The 13943-nt window shown below is 53.7% G+C and overlaps 1 protein-coding gene across 1 annotated transcript in view; it reads right to left on the bottom strand.

The window, feature by feature from the left end:
* The window catches only part of DSCAML1 (DS cell adhesion molecule like 1), a 390710-nt gene that overhangs the window by 74744 nt on the left and 302023 nt on the right, over positions 1 to 13943 (bottom strand). Inside the window, exons 9-11 of the mRNA XM_030829652.1 lie at positions 8861 to 9139; positions 8334 to 8453; positions 7249 to 7425 (exon numbers count right to left, since the gene is read on the bottom strand). Of these exons, the coding sequence (XP_030685512.1) occupies positions 7249 to 7425; positions 8334 to 8453; positions 8861 to 9139 (576 nt within the window). The remainder of the gene's footprint in view (positions 1 to 7248; positions 7426 to 8333; positions 8454 to 8860; positions 9140 to 13943) is intronic.

Genomic DNA, 13943 nt, shown 5'->3' with positions numbered 1-13943 from the left:
ACAATTTTGTGATTCGTCTGGTTTCTGCCCTTTATGGTACTTTGGAGCTCAGATCCATCTGGAAACTCTTCAGTGCTGTGGTCATGGGGACTGCAGGGATGAGAGTGAAGTGGTGGTGATGTGCTTTTTTGCCACCACTAGCTAAGGCCTCTAAGAAGGAGGTAAGAGCCCAGATGAGACCCTTAGGGACAAGCACTTTTAAACTGGAACGGGAGGATGCATGGGCAGGTTCATCCCTCCTATCCCTTTAATAAAACCTCCCTGCTTGTCAGGGGACCAGGGCAAGGATGGAGATTGTTCCACATGGAGACTGTTCTATTCGACCTTGAAACTTTTGCACAAACGTCCACTTTGGGGTTAGGTTTGGGATGCGATGTGATTGCTCCAATGATACTGTTGGCATTGGGAGGTCAGTAAGATCTCCCACGTTTCGTTGGTTCAGGCTTATCTTCATCTTTCCTATAGCTCCCCGAAGCACAAAAGGCTACAGCTTCTGAATGCTGGGGCCTGGAACTGGCGACACATGCCCCTGAGTCTCCACTGGCACAACAGAATGCAACCCGCTTGTTGAGCTCTAGTCATGCCTTAGTGGGTGAGGGAAAGGGACAGGAGGATGGTGACCCCTCTGAATAGAGGAGCAAACTGAGTCCCTGGGAGAAAGACTATGCTTAATTTACCCAGGGCATAGTGAGGAGCACTGGGACATGAACCAGGATCAGAACCTTTCTGTCCCCTAAATGAACCACTTGTTTTGGCCTCCCTGGGCTCTGCAGAGGGTGGGGAGAGCCTGCAGCTGGCTCAGGGCTGCAGACCTCCTGGCGAGGTCCCAAGGAGGTTTGCTGACTCCTTGCTCCTCTGAGAATGGGGGCCGTGGCGGGGAGCCTGGCCTGATGAGAGGATGTATCCAGCCTTTCTCCTTGTCTCTGTTTGATGAAGCAGGAGTCAAAGTGTTGCTCCTTAGTCTGTGAAGTCTCAAAATCAATGAGGCCAAAGAGACAGCCGGATGATCATTGCCATGGAAATCATCACAATGACTCATTCTCTCTTCCCTTCCCTCCCTCCCTCCAGCAGCGGTGGAGGTGGGGGTGGGCACTGGGCCCCAGGTCTCCAGAGGGGGCTCCTTAGCTTGGCATGGGCCAGGGTGGGGACCTTTCTGCCACCTGGAGGCTGGGCTGGTGAGGCCGACTATGATCATTACCTGGCTGGAGAGAGCAGGTGATGGCTCCCAAATCCCACAGCTGTGGCAGGGCCAAGCACCAGGCCCAGGCCAGCGTAAATCAGCACCCAGGCCTCAGCCCTTGAATGCTGCCCTGCCTCCTCCCCTTGCTGCCTGAAGATCCAGCAGAGAGTCTATCCCGTCCCTCACTCGCCCAATCAGGGGGACTCATAAGGGGAGAAGGGAAGAGCAGAGGGGGTGACCTGTGAGCCCGGGTGGGATTGGACCAGACCTGTGGGCTAGAGGTCAGTCAGCCAATCCAGAGTGGGCAAAGGCCTGTGCTGAGCTGGGTGCCGGAAGTGAGAGTTCCCACCCAGGGAGGCAAAGACCAGCCCCAGCCCCCAAGGAGCTTCAGTCTGTGACGAGATAGGACCCACCACCAGGGAACACACAGGAATATCTTGGGCCAGTTGTTTGCCCTCTCTGGGGCCTCAGTTTGTCACCTGTGCTGAGAGGGGCCTTGTGAGTACAGTGTGTGGACACCCAATCCATGTGCCCAGGCTCCACTTACATGCCCTGCCAATAGCCGTCCCTCAGCTCTAGGGGTCACAGCAGTGGCAGGGCCCATCTGTGGGAGGACAGTCTGTGGAGGAGCTCTCGGGAGGTCCTGGAAGCAGGGAATTCCCTGGGTACCTGGACTGTGGTCTAGAAAGGGATTTGTGGGCTCTGAGCAGCCATGTTCTTGGGCTCATAGACTCCTTGCCCTGTGGAAGGGGCGGGGGCCCCAGTCCCCCAGGTCTCAGGGAGGTGCTGTTTCTGTTTGACAAGAAGGAGTGTCCTTTGGGCAAATTTGAAATGAAGACCATCTTGGATCACCAGACACACTTTTCTGAAGTTTTGCATCCTGACCTCAGTCCCAGTGGCCAATCATGGCGGGTGACCTGGTCCACGGAGGCCCAAGGGCTTCCTTTGCTAGGCCCGCCCCCTCCATTTCTCAAGTCCTCACGGGAGTTTGGCCCCAAGCTCCCCGCTCCTGATGTTGTGGCTGCGCAGCTGGGTGTGTGCTTGCTGAGGGCACTTGGACTTCACTTTAATTGGTCTGACATTTTGCTAAACAAATAAATCAAAACTCAAACCAAACAAAGAGCCCTTATGGGTTTAATTGGCCATGGGCTTTGTCTAGAACCCAATCACTGGTGCCTTCACAGAGTGGAGGAGAGTCTGGGAGGCCCAATGAGACCTGTCTAATAAGGTCACCTGCTGGACAAGAGGATGGCCGAATCCCGGGAGGGCACTGCCATGCGATGGCTGCCTCAAAACATAGCCAGCCTCCTTCTGCCTGGGACTAGGCAGCTTGGCTTTGTACCTGCCTCTCATTGAAGAATTCTCTTTTAAGATGCTTTATTTTTTCCCCATGTGTCAGTTGAAGGGGGAATTACCTCCTCCTCCTCCTTTTGGTCATTATCTCTCTTCCTTTTTTAAAAATACATTTTAAAAGGGAAATAAAAGGCAGCTCTGTGGATGTGGTATTTTCTTCTATTAATTACATTTATTTTCAACCAAGTTCTGGGAGGTGGTCTGGTGCCTTGAAAAGACTACCCATGCTGCTAGAGTCATAGCTAGTCTGAGCTGGAAGGGAACTGGGGTCATCCAGTGACTAGATCTTAGTTCAGGCCTCTCACTGTATGGATGAGGAAACAGGCCCAGAGAAAGGAAGGGACAGCTCACTGATGCAGAGCCACTCGGTCTGAGCCAGGACTAGCACCCAGCCTTTTTACTCTGTGTTCCTTCTACCAAACCATCAGTCTATAGAAGCAAGTTCTGGCCTCAGCTGGGACTATACTTAACCCAATGACCTTGATCTAATTTCTGACGTTCTCTGAGAAGGAGCTATTGCCTACCAACCTCGCAAGCAAGATATGAGAACAGCTTTGTAAACTGTAAAGTGCTGTACATGCAGGCGGCGATGCTGGACTGTATGCTCAGGCACTTGTGAGTTCAACCCCCACCAAGACTCAGGGAGGAGTGAGGACCACTTGGGCCTGGTTGGTTGCCATCAAAGATGTCCAAGGACTTGGAAAACCACTTGCCTGCTCTAATAAACCCTCAGCTCCCTGCGATCCTGAAAAGGGTTCTGCATAGCAGTTCTCCAAGAACTGGCTTGGGAATTCCGACTCCCACCCAGACCCTCGGACTCCTGGAACTCTTGTTCGAAGCTTGGTGTCAAGAGTCAACTCTGCATAGAAAGAAAACATTTAGCTTCCAAAGGCCATAGTATCTCACATTTCATTCTCCCTGTCACTCTCTGCCAGACACCCTGAGTTTCCTCAACATAGGACATTCACAGGCCTTCTTGTCTCCATACTGCGCTCCACATCCCTGGAAGGGCATGACCTCCATCCCTGCTGGCTGTTGTCCAAATCCTTCTCATCCTTCAAGCCCTAATTAAAGACTATTGCTTTTGTGAAGCTTTTCTTGACATCTGCTTCTTCACCCCCAGAGTTAAAATTGATGACTCTATCTCAGATTCTTTCTGTATCTCCTTGTTTGTAGCTTTTTAAGGCATTTATCATTTTGTGTATCATAGTTGTTTTGGGTGTCTATTTCCTTTTCAAGATTCTAAATTCCCTGAGAACGGCAGCTCTGTCTGACTCATCACCAGGTTTCTAGCACCTAAAACTAATGACTGCTAATTATTGAATGTGTATTTATTGCCAAATACTGTATTAATTGCTGTAAGTGCATGGTCTCCTTTAGACCTTATCAATGCACAAAGTACTACACAGTAATTCCAAACTTACAGGGGAGGACACTGGGGCTGACAGAGATTATTGTCCTGGACCTCACAGCTATCCAGTGGCAGAGCTGGGCTTTGAACCCAGGGCCGTCTGGCTCTAAAGTCTGTGCTTTTAATCACCACGCTTTATTGACCTATTTAGTGAGTGCTCAGGGAGCACCATTAAGTGAGTGCTGAGTTATCACTGGAAGCTGCAGGGATCAATGGTATAGACACTCCCCATTAGAAGCCAACCACAAACATCCAGTCTGACACTTGGAGGCTTTCTCTGCTGTTATATTCCCTTTGATACATGTATTTTCTTTCTTCTGCTTGGGCAAAGTGGGGATTAAGATCAGTTTGCTTTCTGAGAGTTCATGAGAGTGTGAGGTCTGGAAAGGTAAAGTTATTTTGGGTCAAAACTTTCCCGAGTGTGTTAGGGGCATTGAGGCAAACCTTGAAATTGGCTTTGCAAATGGTAGATCTTTCTGTGGCTGGCTCTGCAAGTAGGCGATGGTGTGGGCGTTGGGATGGACTGAGGGATGACGAGGAATGGTTTCTCCTGCTGAGGGCATGGGTGACCAGGTCCTGAAGGTTCTACCTACCTGTGCCCTTTAAACTGAAATCAGAATGGGGGAGTGGGAGAATTGCTATTAGGTTGAGGAAAAGGGAAGGAGGGAAAGAAAAGAGCAGGCAAGGAGAGAGGCTGTGCAGGGCAATAGCTGGGGTGGGTTACTTGGAACAGGCACCTGCCTCAAAGCAGCAGGAGGCAGAACAAATGTTCCAAAGAAGGCCAGGTGCACCAGCGGTCCACCCAGTGTCCACTTCCACCCCTCGCCTCCCGACAGTGTTGCATTGTCACAGGAGTGTCCTCTGGCAGCCAGATACAGTGCAGAATCATGCAGGCTGCTACACAAAGACAGTCAGCTCCTCCAACCCCAGACAGAGGCCCTGCCCCTGCCAGCCTCCATGACCACTGCCCTGGAGCCTCCAATGTCCTCGGCCCTGCTTCTTCCCCTCCTGCTGGATTCTGGGTGGCATGAGGGCCTCTAGGATGGCTGGGGCAGGTCACTGGGGAGAGTGGGGCCAGAATGGGAGGGGGCATTTGTGACAGGAAGGGTGTGAGAAACAGAGGATGTGTGAGAGGGAGTGTGTGCGTGGCAAGGCTGGAGTGCAGCCCATCTGAGAGCCACGCAGGAGCCATGAGTGGTTGTTGAGAGGTGCTGAGCGTGATCAGAGGTGCCCTGAGTGGGATGACATGACCCCGAGGTGTGGAGAGACAGCTGTAAGAAAGGTTTGTTGCCGGCCCTACCGGGAGAGAAGTGAAGGAGCACACCAAGGCCTGCAGATGAGGACATGGGGGAGGAAAGGAAGGAGGAAGCCAGGTCCAGGTTCTGCCCAGCAGTGACTGGCATAGTGGGAAACTCCTGCCATTCCCTTGGGAAGACAGGGTCCCATAGGTGAGCCCCAGTGTGTGTGTGTGGTGTGTGAGGTTTTACGCAGCATGTGTTCAGGAGGTGGCCCTGGATTTACCAAATATGCTCCTTCTGAACCCCTCAGAGTGCTTCGCGGCTGCTGCTGGGTTGCAAAGTGAGGATGGCATAGAAAAAGTGCAGGCCCGCCAGGGGAAGTGGTTTGCTCCAGGGCCCAGGGCATCAGTGATAGCCTGAGGCATGCGGGGTCTCCTCACACACAGCCCAGCTCCTGATCACTGTGTCCTCCGGCACCCACGACCCCTGCATCTCCATGGAACAACCACTTGCCACAGAGCTGGCAGCTCAGCGGAATCCCCTAACTTAAAGGAAAAGGCAAAGAACAACAACAGCGAAAAAGCATCTACGAGTTTGGGAGATGAGGAGGGTTGCAGAGGTGCCTGCTCTTCCCCCGCCTCGCGCAGCCAGAATTAGCCAAGCTCTCCCAAGCTGAGGGATGTAGATTGATTGCCTGGTTTTATTAAGGACAAAGTGCCTTTTGATAGTGTGAGGGAAGCGGCTCCCCAGGGCGGGGATTCCGGCTCGGAGCTCCCTGAGCATCGATCGCTGGGGTTTCCCTGTCTTAATGCTGAGCTGAACACGGGCTTTGGCAAGTGATAAAGAAGCTATGATTCTTAAAGGCGGGAACTCTGGGGAGAGGCTGGGCGGACCACACACGGGGCTATGCTGTCAGCAGGCTTTCCCACAGGCACCCTCGAGGGACTGCCGCTACAAATAACAAAGCTGGCCAGGCCATGAAATCTTTGCCGGCCACTTACCATACCGGCTGCTTCACTTACACCATCTGACTTGCTCTTGACATGAAACGTAACAGGTAAGGCCCTATTATGAGCCCAACCCCCCGCTCATAGTGTAGATCAGGAAAATGAAGTAGCGTGAGGCCAAGTATGCTCATCAAGGTCCCACGGCATTGAGTCCTGGCTCCCAGATTCATACTTGGCCGGGTCAGACGCTAACACTCAGGCCCTTATAGCCATGTCTTGACATGGGGCCAGATGGACGTGGCCCTTCTGATGTGATTCCCAGGAACACATTATACAGACCCCTGTGGTGTAAAGGGAGAGGCTCACCCAGTAGGGATGTCTGTATGAGACTTAAGAAAATCCTGGGAGAGCAAATAGGCAGTGTGCTTCTAAGGCTGCTGAGGCCGGCTCCGGGCAGAGCGATTTAGAAGCCGTGGGTGCAGCACCGCCTTGTAATGAGCTGCATTGGTCCTTGGGCTTTTCTGAAGCACCTTCTTCTTTCCATGATCAGTTCCTGCAGGACTCACAACAATCTTGTGAGATCAGTGGGCTGGGAAGGGAACCCTCGCACAGGTGAGGAAACTGGAGCACAGAGAAGGGAAGTGACTCACCCAAGGTCACTCAGCTCATCAGGCTGACCTGGAATTGGAACCCAGGTTTTCTGACCTATAGGCCCTTCTACATTGTGTATATGCGATTTTCCTTTCTAAGCCACAAATAGGTTGTACACAAGCAAGGGTATATTGAGTAGCAAAAATAAATGGTTTGATAGGATTATTCAGATTGAATCGCCAATCTACAGACCAAAGTAAACAGGATGCCACATGATATTGCAGCAGAGCAAATCATGAGCTTATTGTGACCAGGGTGGGGTGAGTTGGGGCCTCTCAGGGTGAGGCCCCTGTTTTAGATGACAGTGCTTTTGAATGCCCCATCCAAGGGTCCCAAGCCCACCTCTGACTAGGAAGCCTTCCTGCCTCCCCTTCATAGATGAAACGATGGAGACCAAGAGAGTAGGTAGGGAGAGTGCAGAGCCGGCGCTTGGGGGTGCTGGGGGGCGCGTGTGGGGACAGGACTCACTCTTGACTGTGAGGAACATGGACTTGCTGATGTCGGTGCCTACGCCGTTGCTGGCCTGGCAGAGGTAGTAGCCGATGTCCTCTTCTAGGACGTGGCGGATCAGCAGTGAGCTGTTGGGCAGGATCTGGATACGGCCAGTGAGGGGCACAGGGTGGTACTGCTGGGGGTTCCCGCTCCCTGGAAGGAGGCAGCTGTTAGGAGGGCTGAGTCTGCACTGGGGCATAAGCTGAGAGTGCCCCAGGAATGGCCCTGACACCTCGCTCTTGCACATCTAGGGCCATTTTGTAGCAGAGCTGCACCATCCCCAAAGTGCTGAGGCCACACAGCTCCTGGTGGGCAACAGGAAAGACCCCCCCCCCAGCAGAGGACTGGCCTTGCCCCAGCTCTGATGCAAGGAGATGGGGTTGGGAGTCTCAGCTCAATGCCCACTTTGACACTGGCATGGAGCTTCTTTGGGGTGAATTCCTTGGAGAGGAAGAAAGAGCTGTGTTTGGGCCAGTTGGCTGCAGGTGGAGAGAAGATTGAGCCTTCAAATGGCAGTTGCCTGGTCTTAGGCAACCAGGCCTGGGAGAGAGGCCAGCATCCTCCAAGGGGGCCTTGTGGGCACCCCCTGCACCTCCATTTCCCAGTGTCAGTCACGAATACAGTCTAGGATTGGGCCTTAGTCAGAAAGCAAAGGCATCCTTGGGATGAAATTGGGCTCCAAGGAGGACCCTAACCCCAGAAAAGGTTGACTGGTGAGAAGCAGGGGGCATCGAGGCTCTGGGGCCCCAGGGCAGGGTGGGGTAGGGAAAGCAGGTGTACACTGAGTTCTGGGGCGGAGATGGGAGAGGAGGAGAGGTTGCATCTGGGGGGACAAGAGGAAATACGGAGTCAGCATGATGGCTGTTGCTGGTCCACAGACCCCCCGGGGGTGGCTGAGGATGACTCCAGGTGAAGTGTAGCCTGGGGTCTACTGGGGTGCAGACCAGAGGACTCCCACCCAGGGCTAGGAGTTGCCTGCAGGGAACAGGTTCAAATCCCATCAGAACATCCTCCCTTCCCTGTCCCTGTCCTTGGAGATTCTGGCTGGGCCAGGGGCTTACCCTTGGCATGCTTCCACATGACCTTGGGCGGGGGGTAGCCATCCACCGAGCAGTTGAGCACGCCAGCTTTGCCGTAGATGCCATCCTGGTTGTTGGGTTGCACCACAAATCGAGGGGGCACTGCAGAAAGAGGGAAGGTAGGGAAACAGACCATTTCAGTCTCTGATGGGTATCCTATGGCTTCAAGCACCTTCCGTTTGAGGTCAGCCCTGCCTGGGCCATTATAAAGTTGGAAGCGGGCAGCTTCTGAAACCCAAGATGCTGAGAACTTTTGTTGAGTACTGGGTAGGGGGTTGGGAGCTCTGAGTTCCAATCCTGCCTTTGCCACTGACTGAGCAAGTGTCTCTCTGCTCAGGGCTTTGGTTTCCTGCCCTGGAAAATAAGAGGTTTAGGCTCCAACAGGGCCCTTCAAGATGCTGGAGCCCACCTTCCATGAGCCTGTGATTGGAACTGGAAATCTAGAGACCGCAGTAGCAGCAGGCAGAGCTGGCTCCTCCCTCCCCTGAGGCTGGCCTGTCCCTGCTCACCACGCACGATGAGCTGGCGCTCCCGGCTCACGGTGGCGGCTGCGTTGCTGGCGATGCATGTGTAGTTGCCGTTGTGCTTGAGGGAGACGCTAGAGATCTGCAGGGAGCTCATGAATTCCTTGCTCTCGATGGTCACGCCCGAGCCTGAGATGATCACCTGTCCGTCCTTCCTCCAGGTGATGCGGATGGGCATGTCCCCCGAGGACACCACGCAGGGAATGTAGAGCAGCTGGCCGATGGAGGCGGGTGGGAACTCGAAGGGCTGGATCAGAGGGGGCACTGGGAAGGCAAGAGGATGTTGCCGTCGGGACCCTGTGCGCCCTCGCCTGGCCACCAACGCCGCCTCACTTGCCTTACCTGGGGCTCTGGGTTGGGCCTTGAACAAAGATGCCCTGGGGCACTAGGGCCTTGTTCTCCTATACATTCAGGGTCTCCTAATGATGCCTGGCTCCTGTCCCTCTGCCCGCCCAGGCTGAGACCCACTGTCTCTGTTCAGGGCCTTGACTGGCCTGGATTAACTCTGACCTTTCGATGTGTCCTGGAATTTGATTCATGCCTGCTGACCTCTGCTCACCTTTCCCTCCAGCTTGCCTGTTGCTCCTCGGCACCCCTGTACCCACCTTCTCATCCCAGTGATGCAGCTCACAGCTCTCTGGGGGCCTGGGATAGAGGCGAGGTGCCTGGTGGCAGGAGAGGAAGCGTGGTGCTGAGACTGTTCCCCACGCACGTCCTATGGCTGCTCATCTGAAACCAGAGCACTGAACTCTGGGTCCTCCCACCGGGCCCTCAGCCACCTCACCCCTCTTTATTGTCTTCGAGTGTCAGGACAGGCGAGTGGAAGCTCACATCACTGTTCCGTTGCTTTATACACATGATCTCACCGGATCCTCCTACCAATAATGTCCCCATTTTACAGATGAGAAAACTCAGGTTCAGAGCAGAAAAGAAATTGCCCTAGGTTGCCCTGGTCATAAGATATGACCATGGGATTTGAAACCCATGGTCTGCTCCTCAAGTCCAAGTCTCATCACCATGTGGCTTGGTTGCCTCTCCAAGAAAGCCCCAGACATGCCCAGACAAGAAACAAGAGATAACTTTTTTTTTTTTTTTTTTTTTTTTTTGAGACAAGGTCTTGCTCTGTCACCCAGGTGGGAGTACAGTGGCGTGAACATGGCTGACTGCAGCCTGGGCTTGAGTGATCCTCCCATCTCAGCCTCCCAAGTAGCTGGGAATGCAGGTACACACCACTGTGCCTGGCTAATTTTTAATTTTTTTTTTTTAAGAGACAGGTGTCATTATGTTGGCCAGGCTGGCCTCAAACTTCTGGTCTCAAGTGATCCTCCCACCTCAACATCCCAAAGTGCTGGGTTGACAGGCAAGAGCCACCACACCAGGTCCAGAGATCTTTTTGTCTTGTAGGTGAGCTTCCTTGGGTGGCAGGAAAGAGCAGAGAGGAAGCCCGGTCTTCTGCAGGACAACCAGTTGGTTAGATGCCTCTGGGCAAAGCACCATCTACCCAGCCTTCCTCCCGCTAGAAATGCAGCCTGCACCCCCCTGCCAACACTGCCTACGTCTCCCCTGGGGGGCCTGTCTGGAGCCTGAGTCGACGTGAGATGGATCCTCCTTTCTCGGCTCTGGCTAGAGCATCAGCCATTATCTTTATGATAACTCAATTAGGCCGCAGCGACTTCCCCAGCAAGTGGGGGAGAAGAGAGTGAAGGAGATAGACAATTAGCTTAACAAGGATGAGCACCCAATAGATGAGATCTCCTTTCTGCAGTCGAATAATTAAATTACAAGGCCATGCACAGTCCTCTAGCCTTCTCCCAGGCACCAGCCCCACCCCTCCCTAGAAGCCTGCTACTCTCCACCCTGGGCCCATCCATAGTGGCCGCAGTGGGGGATGGGCTCTGGGGGGAAAGATGGATGGCATCAGATGCATGGCCCTCCGCCCTCAGGGCACCCCTGCACTTCCAGGGCTCAGAAGAGAGCTGCCTGCAGGGAGCAGCCAGGTGTGGACACAGAAAAATCCAGGCAGCCCTTTGGATCCTGGGAGAGTTCTTGATCAGGAGCTCTAGGTCCAGAGGAAGTGACATTTAGGAGGGATGTGGCCTCTGTGACCCTCAGTAGGGCCCTCAGCTGACCCTTCTAATGTCATCTTCCACCTCGCGCTCACTCTAGCCTGTGCTCCCACCAGCATGCTGTGAATGCCACAACCCCACACCTCAGCCTGCCTGAGTGAACACCGCTGGGCGTCTGTCCTTCTCATCCCCCAGCACATGGGCTCCTCACCTACCAGCTGGCTTTGATCCACCTTATTCCAGATCTACCTGGAACCTAAATCCCAGCCAGCTTTTCCGGGGTTCTGGTCATGGCCTGGACCACCTCATCCCAGTCTCTGGCTGCCTCTTTTCCTGGGTTGGGACTCTGCCTTCAGTATTCTGAGTGGTTTATTGGGCCTTAGACATCTTCAGATAGATTTCTCTGGAGCTCTGACTCTAGCAATGGCCCAATGCCCATTCCTGAGACCTCCCCGAAATTTCTCTTGTTGGGCCTCTGCTGACCCCCGTCCTAGTTTGTGTGTATGCCTAGGTCAGATCTAGGCCTCCCAGCTCCCTTGGGCTTTCTGATGGATTGTAGCAGAGACCCAGATGTGCCACCCAGTTTGTTTCCTTAGGCCTAGAAGAACCAGTTCTGGCCAAGTCTTCCTCCTGCCCACAAAGGCCTCCTGGGAAACTCCCCTGGGAAACTCCCCTATATCCTTTCAGATCCTGCTCAAATGCTACCTCTTCTTTGAAGCCCACCTTCCTTCCGCACAGCCCTGAAGCCTTTGGTCCACACCTGGATTAGGGCACGTATCACATGGCTGTCGGGGTAACTGCACTATCCTCTCCCTGGGGTAACTCCCTATGTAAGTCCTTATATAACTAGGACTTATTCACCCAGCAAACTGTAGGTGCCCGATGAATGCTTGTCGGGTGAGGAAATGAACGAACATATGTCTCAATATCATTTCCTAGGGTGACCTCAGAAGTTCACCTGCGAGAGGGCAGGGGGGTGTGGCAAGCACAGGATGGGGGCTCAGCTGGAATAAGAGGGAGGGTCTGTGCTGCTCCTCAAGATACTTTGGGGTTCTGGAAACTTGGTCCCTTGGTCCCTCCTAGGGGCCAGGCCCTTGCTGTCACAGCACCGAACAAGCTGCTGTGATTTGAGAGCCCTGTGTACGCTTGAACACGAGCAAGGGGAGGGTGGAGGCAGTGATGAGGAGCTGGAGAACAGGATGTATAGGCAAAGCAAGGAGGTAGAAGGTTCTGCAGAGCCGAGAGAAAGCTAAGGGGCTGTGGAGTCTGGAGGGCCAAGCCCGGGCACAGATGGCCAGAACACCACGTTTCCATCGAGGCCAGAGCCAGTGGATAGAGACATAGTGAAATCAGGCAGGAAGGTTTAGTTCAGGCAAGAAGACTGTCTCTCTCAGTAAGGAGGAATTTAGATAATGGAGCAAGTTACTAAGGCAGGTTAATTCATTAATTAACTAATTCATCCAATATTTACGAAATGCTGCTCTGTGAAGGCATTGTGCTCCGCGTGGGCTGGGGAAAGTAGAAGCACGCTTCAGCTACAGACGGAGCCTCGGGGAGCTTCTCATTGACTAGGGAAGGCAAGATACTTCCCCAAAGATGACTGGCCAAGGACTGCCTGGATATACAGATGCTGAGCTCAAGCAGAGGGCGATGTCATTGGCAGGCGGTGACTGCAGCTTCATGGAGGAGTGCAATTTGAGCTGAGAGTTAAAGGACACACATGATTTCAAACAATGTATGGGGTGAAGGAGACGGAGGAGGCTGAGCCAAGGGGCTGTCATTCCTTCTGGTCTTCTGAATAACATCAACAGCTCCGAGAGGCCACTGAAGAAGTAGCCAACATCCATCCTGGGGAGTTAGACATGCAGCTGGGCTGGCCCCACACTGCTGTTGGGAGGCAGATGACCAGGGGACCTCCCAGAGGCCCAAGGCAGGCTCCTCGCTCCCCTCCACCCCTGCTTCTGGGGGATGGGCAGGTGCGATGCATGGCTGGTGCTCCAGGCTAGTCACTCACATCCGGTCAATACACACACCAGGCAGCCTGGAGGGGGAAGAGAGCCCAGGGATCACGGCTCCTCCACCAGCTCACTCAGTACTAGGAGTGCTGTGAGTGGGATCTCCAAAGCAGTGTGGAGGCTCCTCCATAGATGTACATGGCTGTCCAGATGGGGCTGCCTTCTGACCTGTGAGTCAGCGGCACCCTCTCCAGTGCTGAGGGCTAGTAGCCGCATGTGTGCCTGGCCATTTCCACCTCTGGGAAAGCCATCCTCCTGGAGGTGGGGTCTGACCACCTGTACCTGGGTGATGACCTGGGCCCTCTTTACTGTGGAGTCCAGCCTATAGATCTGCCCCCGAGTCCCAGCGTGTCCCTAGCAGGCAGCTGGATGTAGGGAGCATGAATGCCTCACAACCCAGGGCTTTCTTCCAAGAAGCCCTGCTGTGGCCACAGGCATCTTTAGCAAGGTGCTGCAATGGTGAAGAGGCAGAGGCCTGAGTGGCTGAGAAGACACAGTGGTCGAGGCAGGCCATTCAGTATCCAGTCACCATAAAGCTTTTATGGCCACTTGTTTGGGAGTGCTGCACAGAGGAAGGCGTGCTGACCACCAGTGCAGCTCATAAACATTTTATGGTGTCTCTCATCATCTCTCTTTGAGATGGAGCCTTTTATTTACTGCACCTGCTAGCAGAGTGCGCACCATGGGAAGTCGGGGCTTCTCTGCCCTTGCAGCATGGAGACGGGGCGCTAGCCATGCCTGGAACCCGAAACACTCGGTTCCAGACTCTGCTACCCATTCAAGTGACTGTGGGCCAGGCACCTCCTCATCGCCATCCAGTCTTACCTCAGTTTTCTCATCTGCAAAATGGAGCGGTTGGACCAACTAATCTCTAAAGTCAGACACTGATTTTGTAGTTAAAACAAGTCCCATATTTTGGGAATAATAACAGCTGACTTAAGTTTTTTACACAGCCCTCTCTTCTCAGGAAGCCCATCCCGGATCGCC

This window comes from Nomascus leucogenys, chromosome 15, assembly GCF_006542625.1.
Source record: "Nomascus leucogenys isolate Asia chromosome 15, Asia_NLE_v1, whole genome shotgun sequence".
Lineage (NCBI taxonomy): Eukaryota > Metazoa > Chordata > Mammalia > Primates > Hylobatidae > Nomascus > Nomascus leucogenys.
The sequence above is the reverse complement of the archived record's forward strand: the minus strand, read 5'-3'. Positions and strand labels throughout refer to the sequence as shown.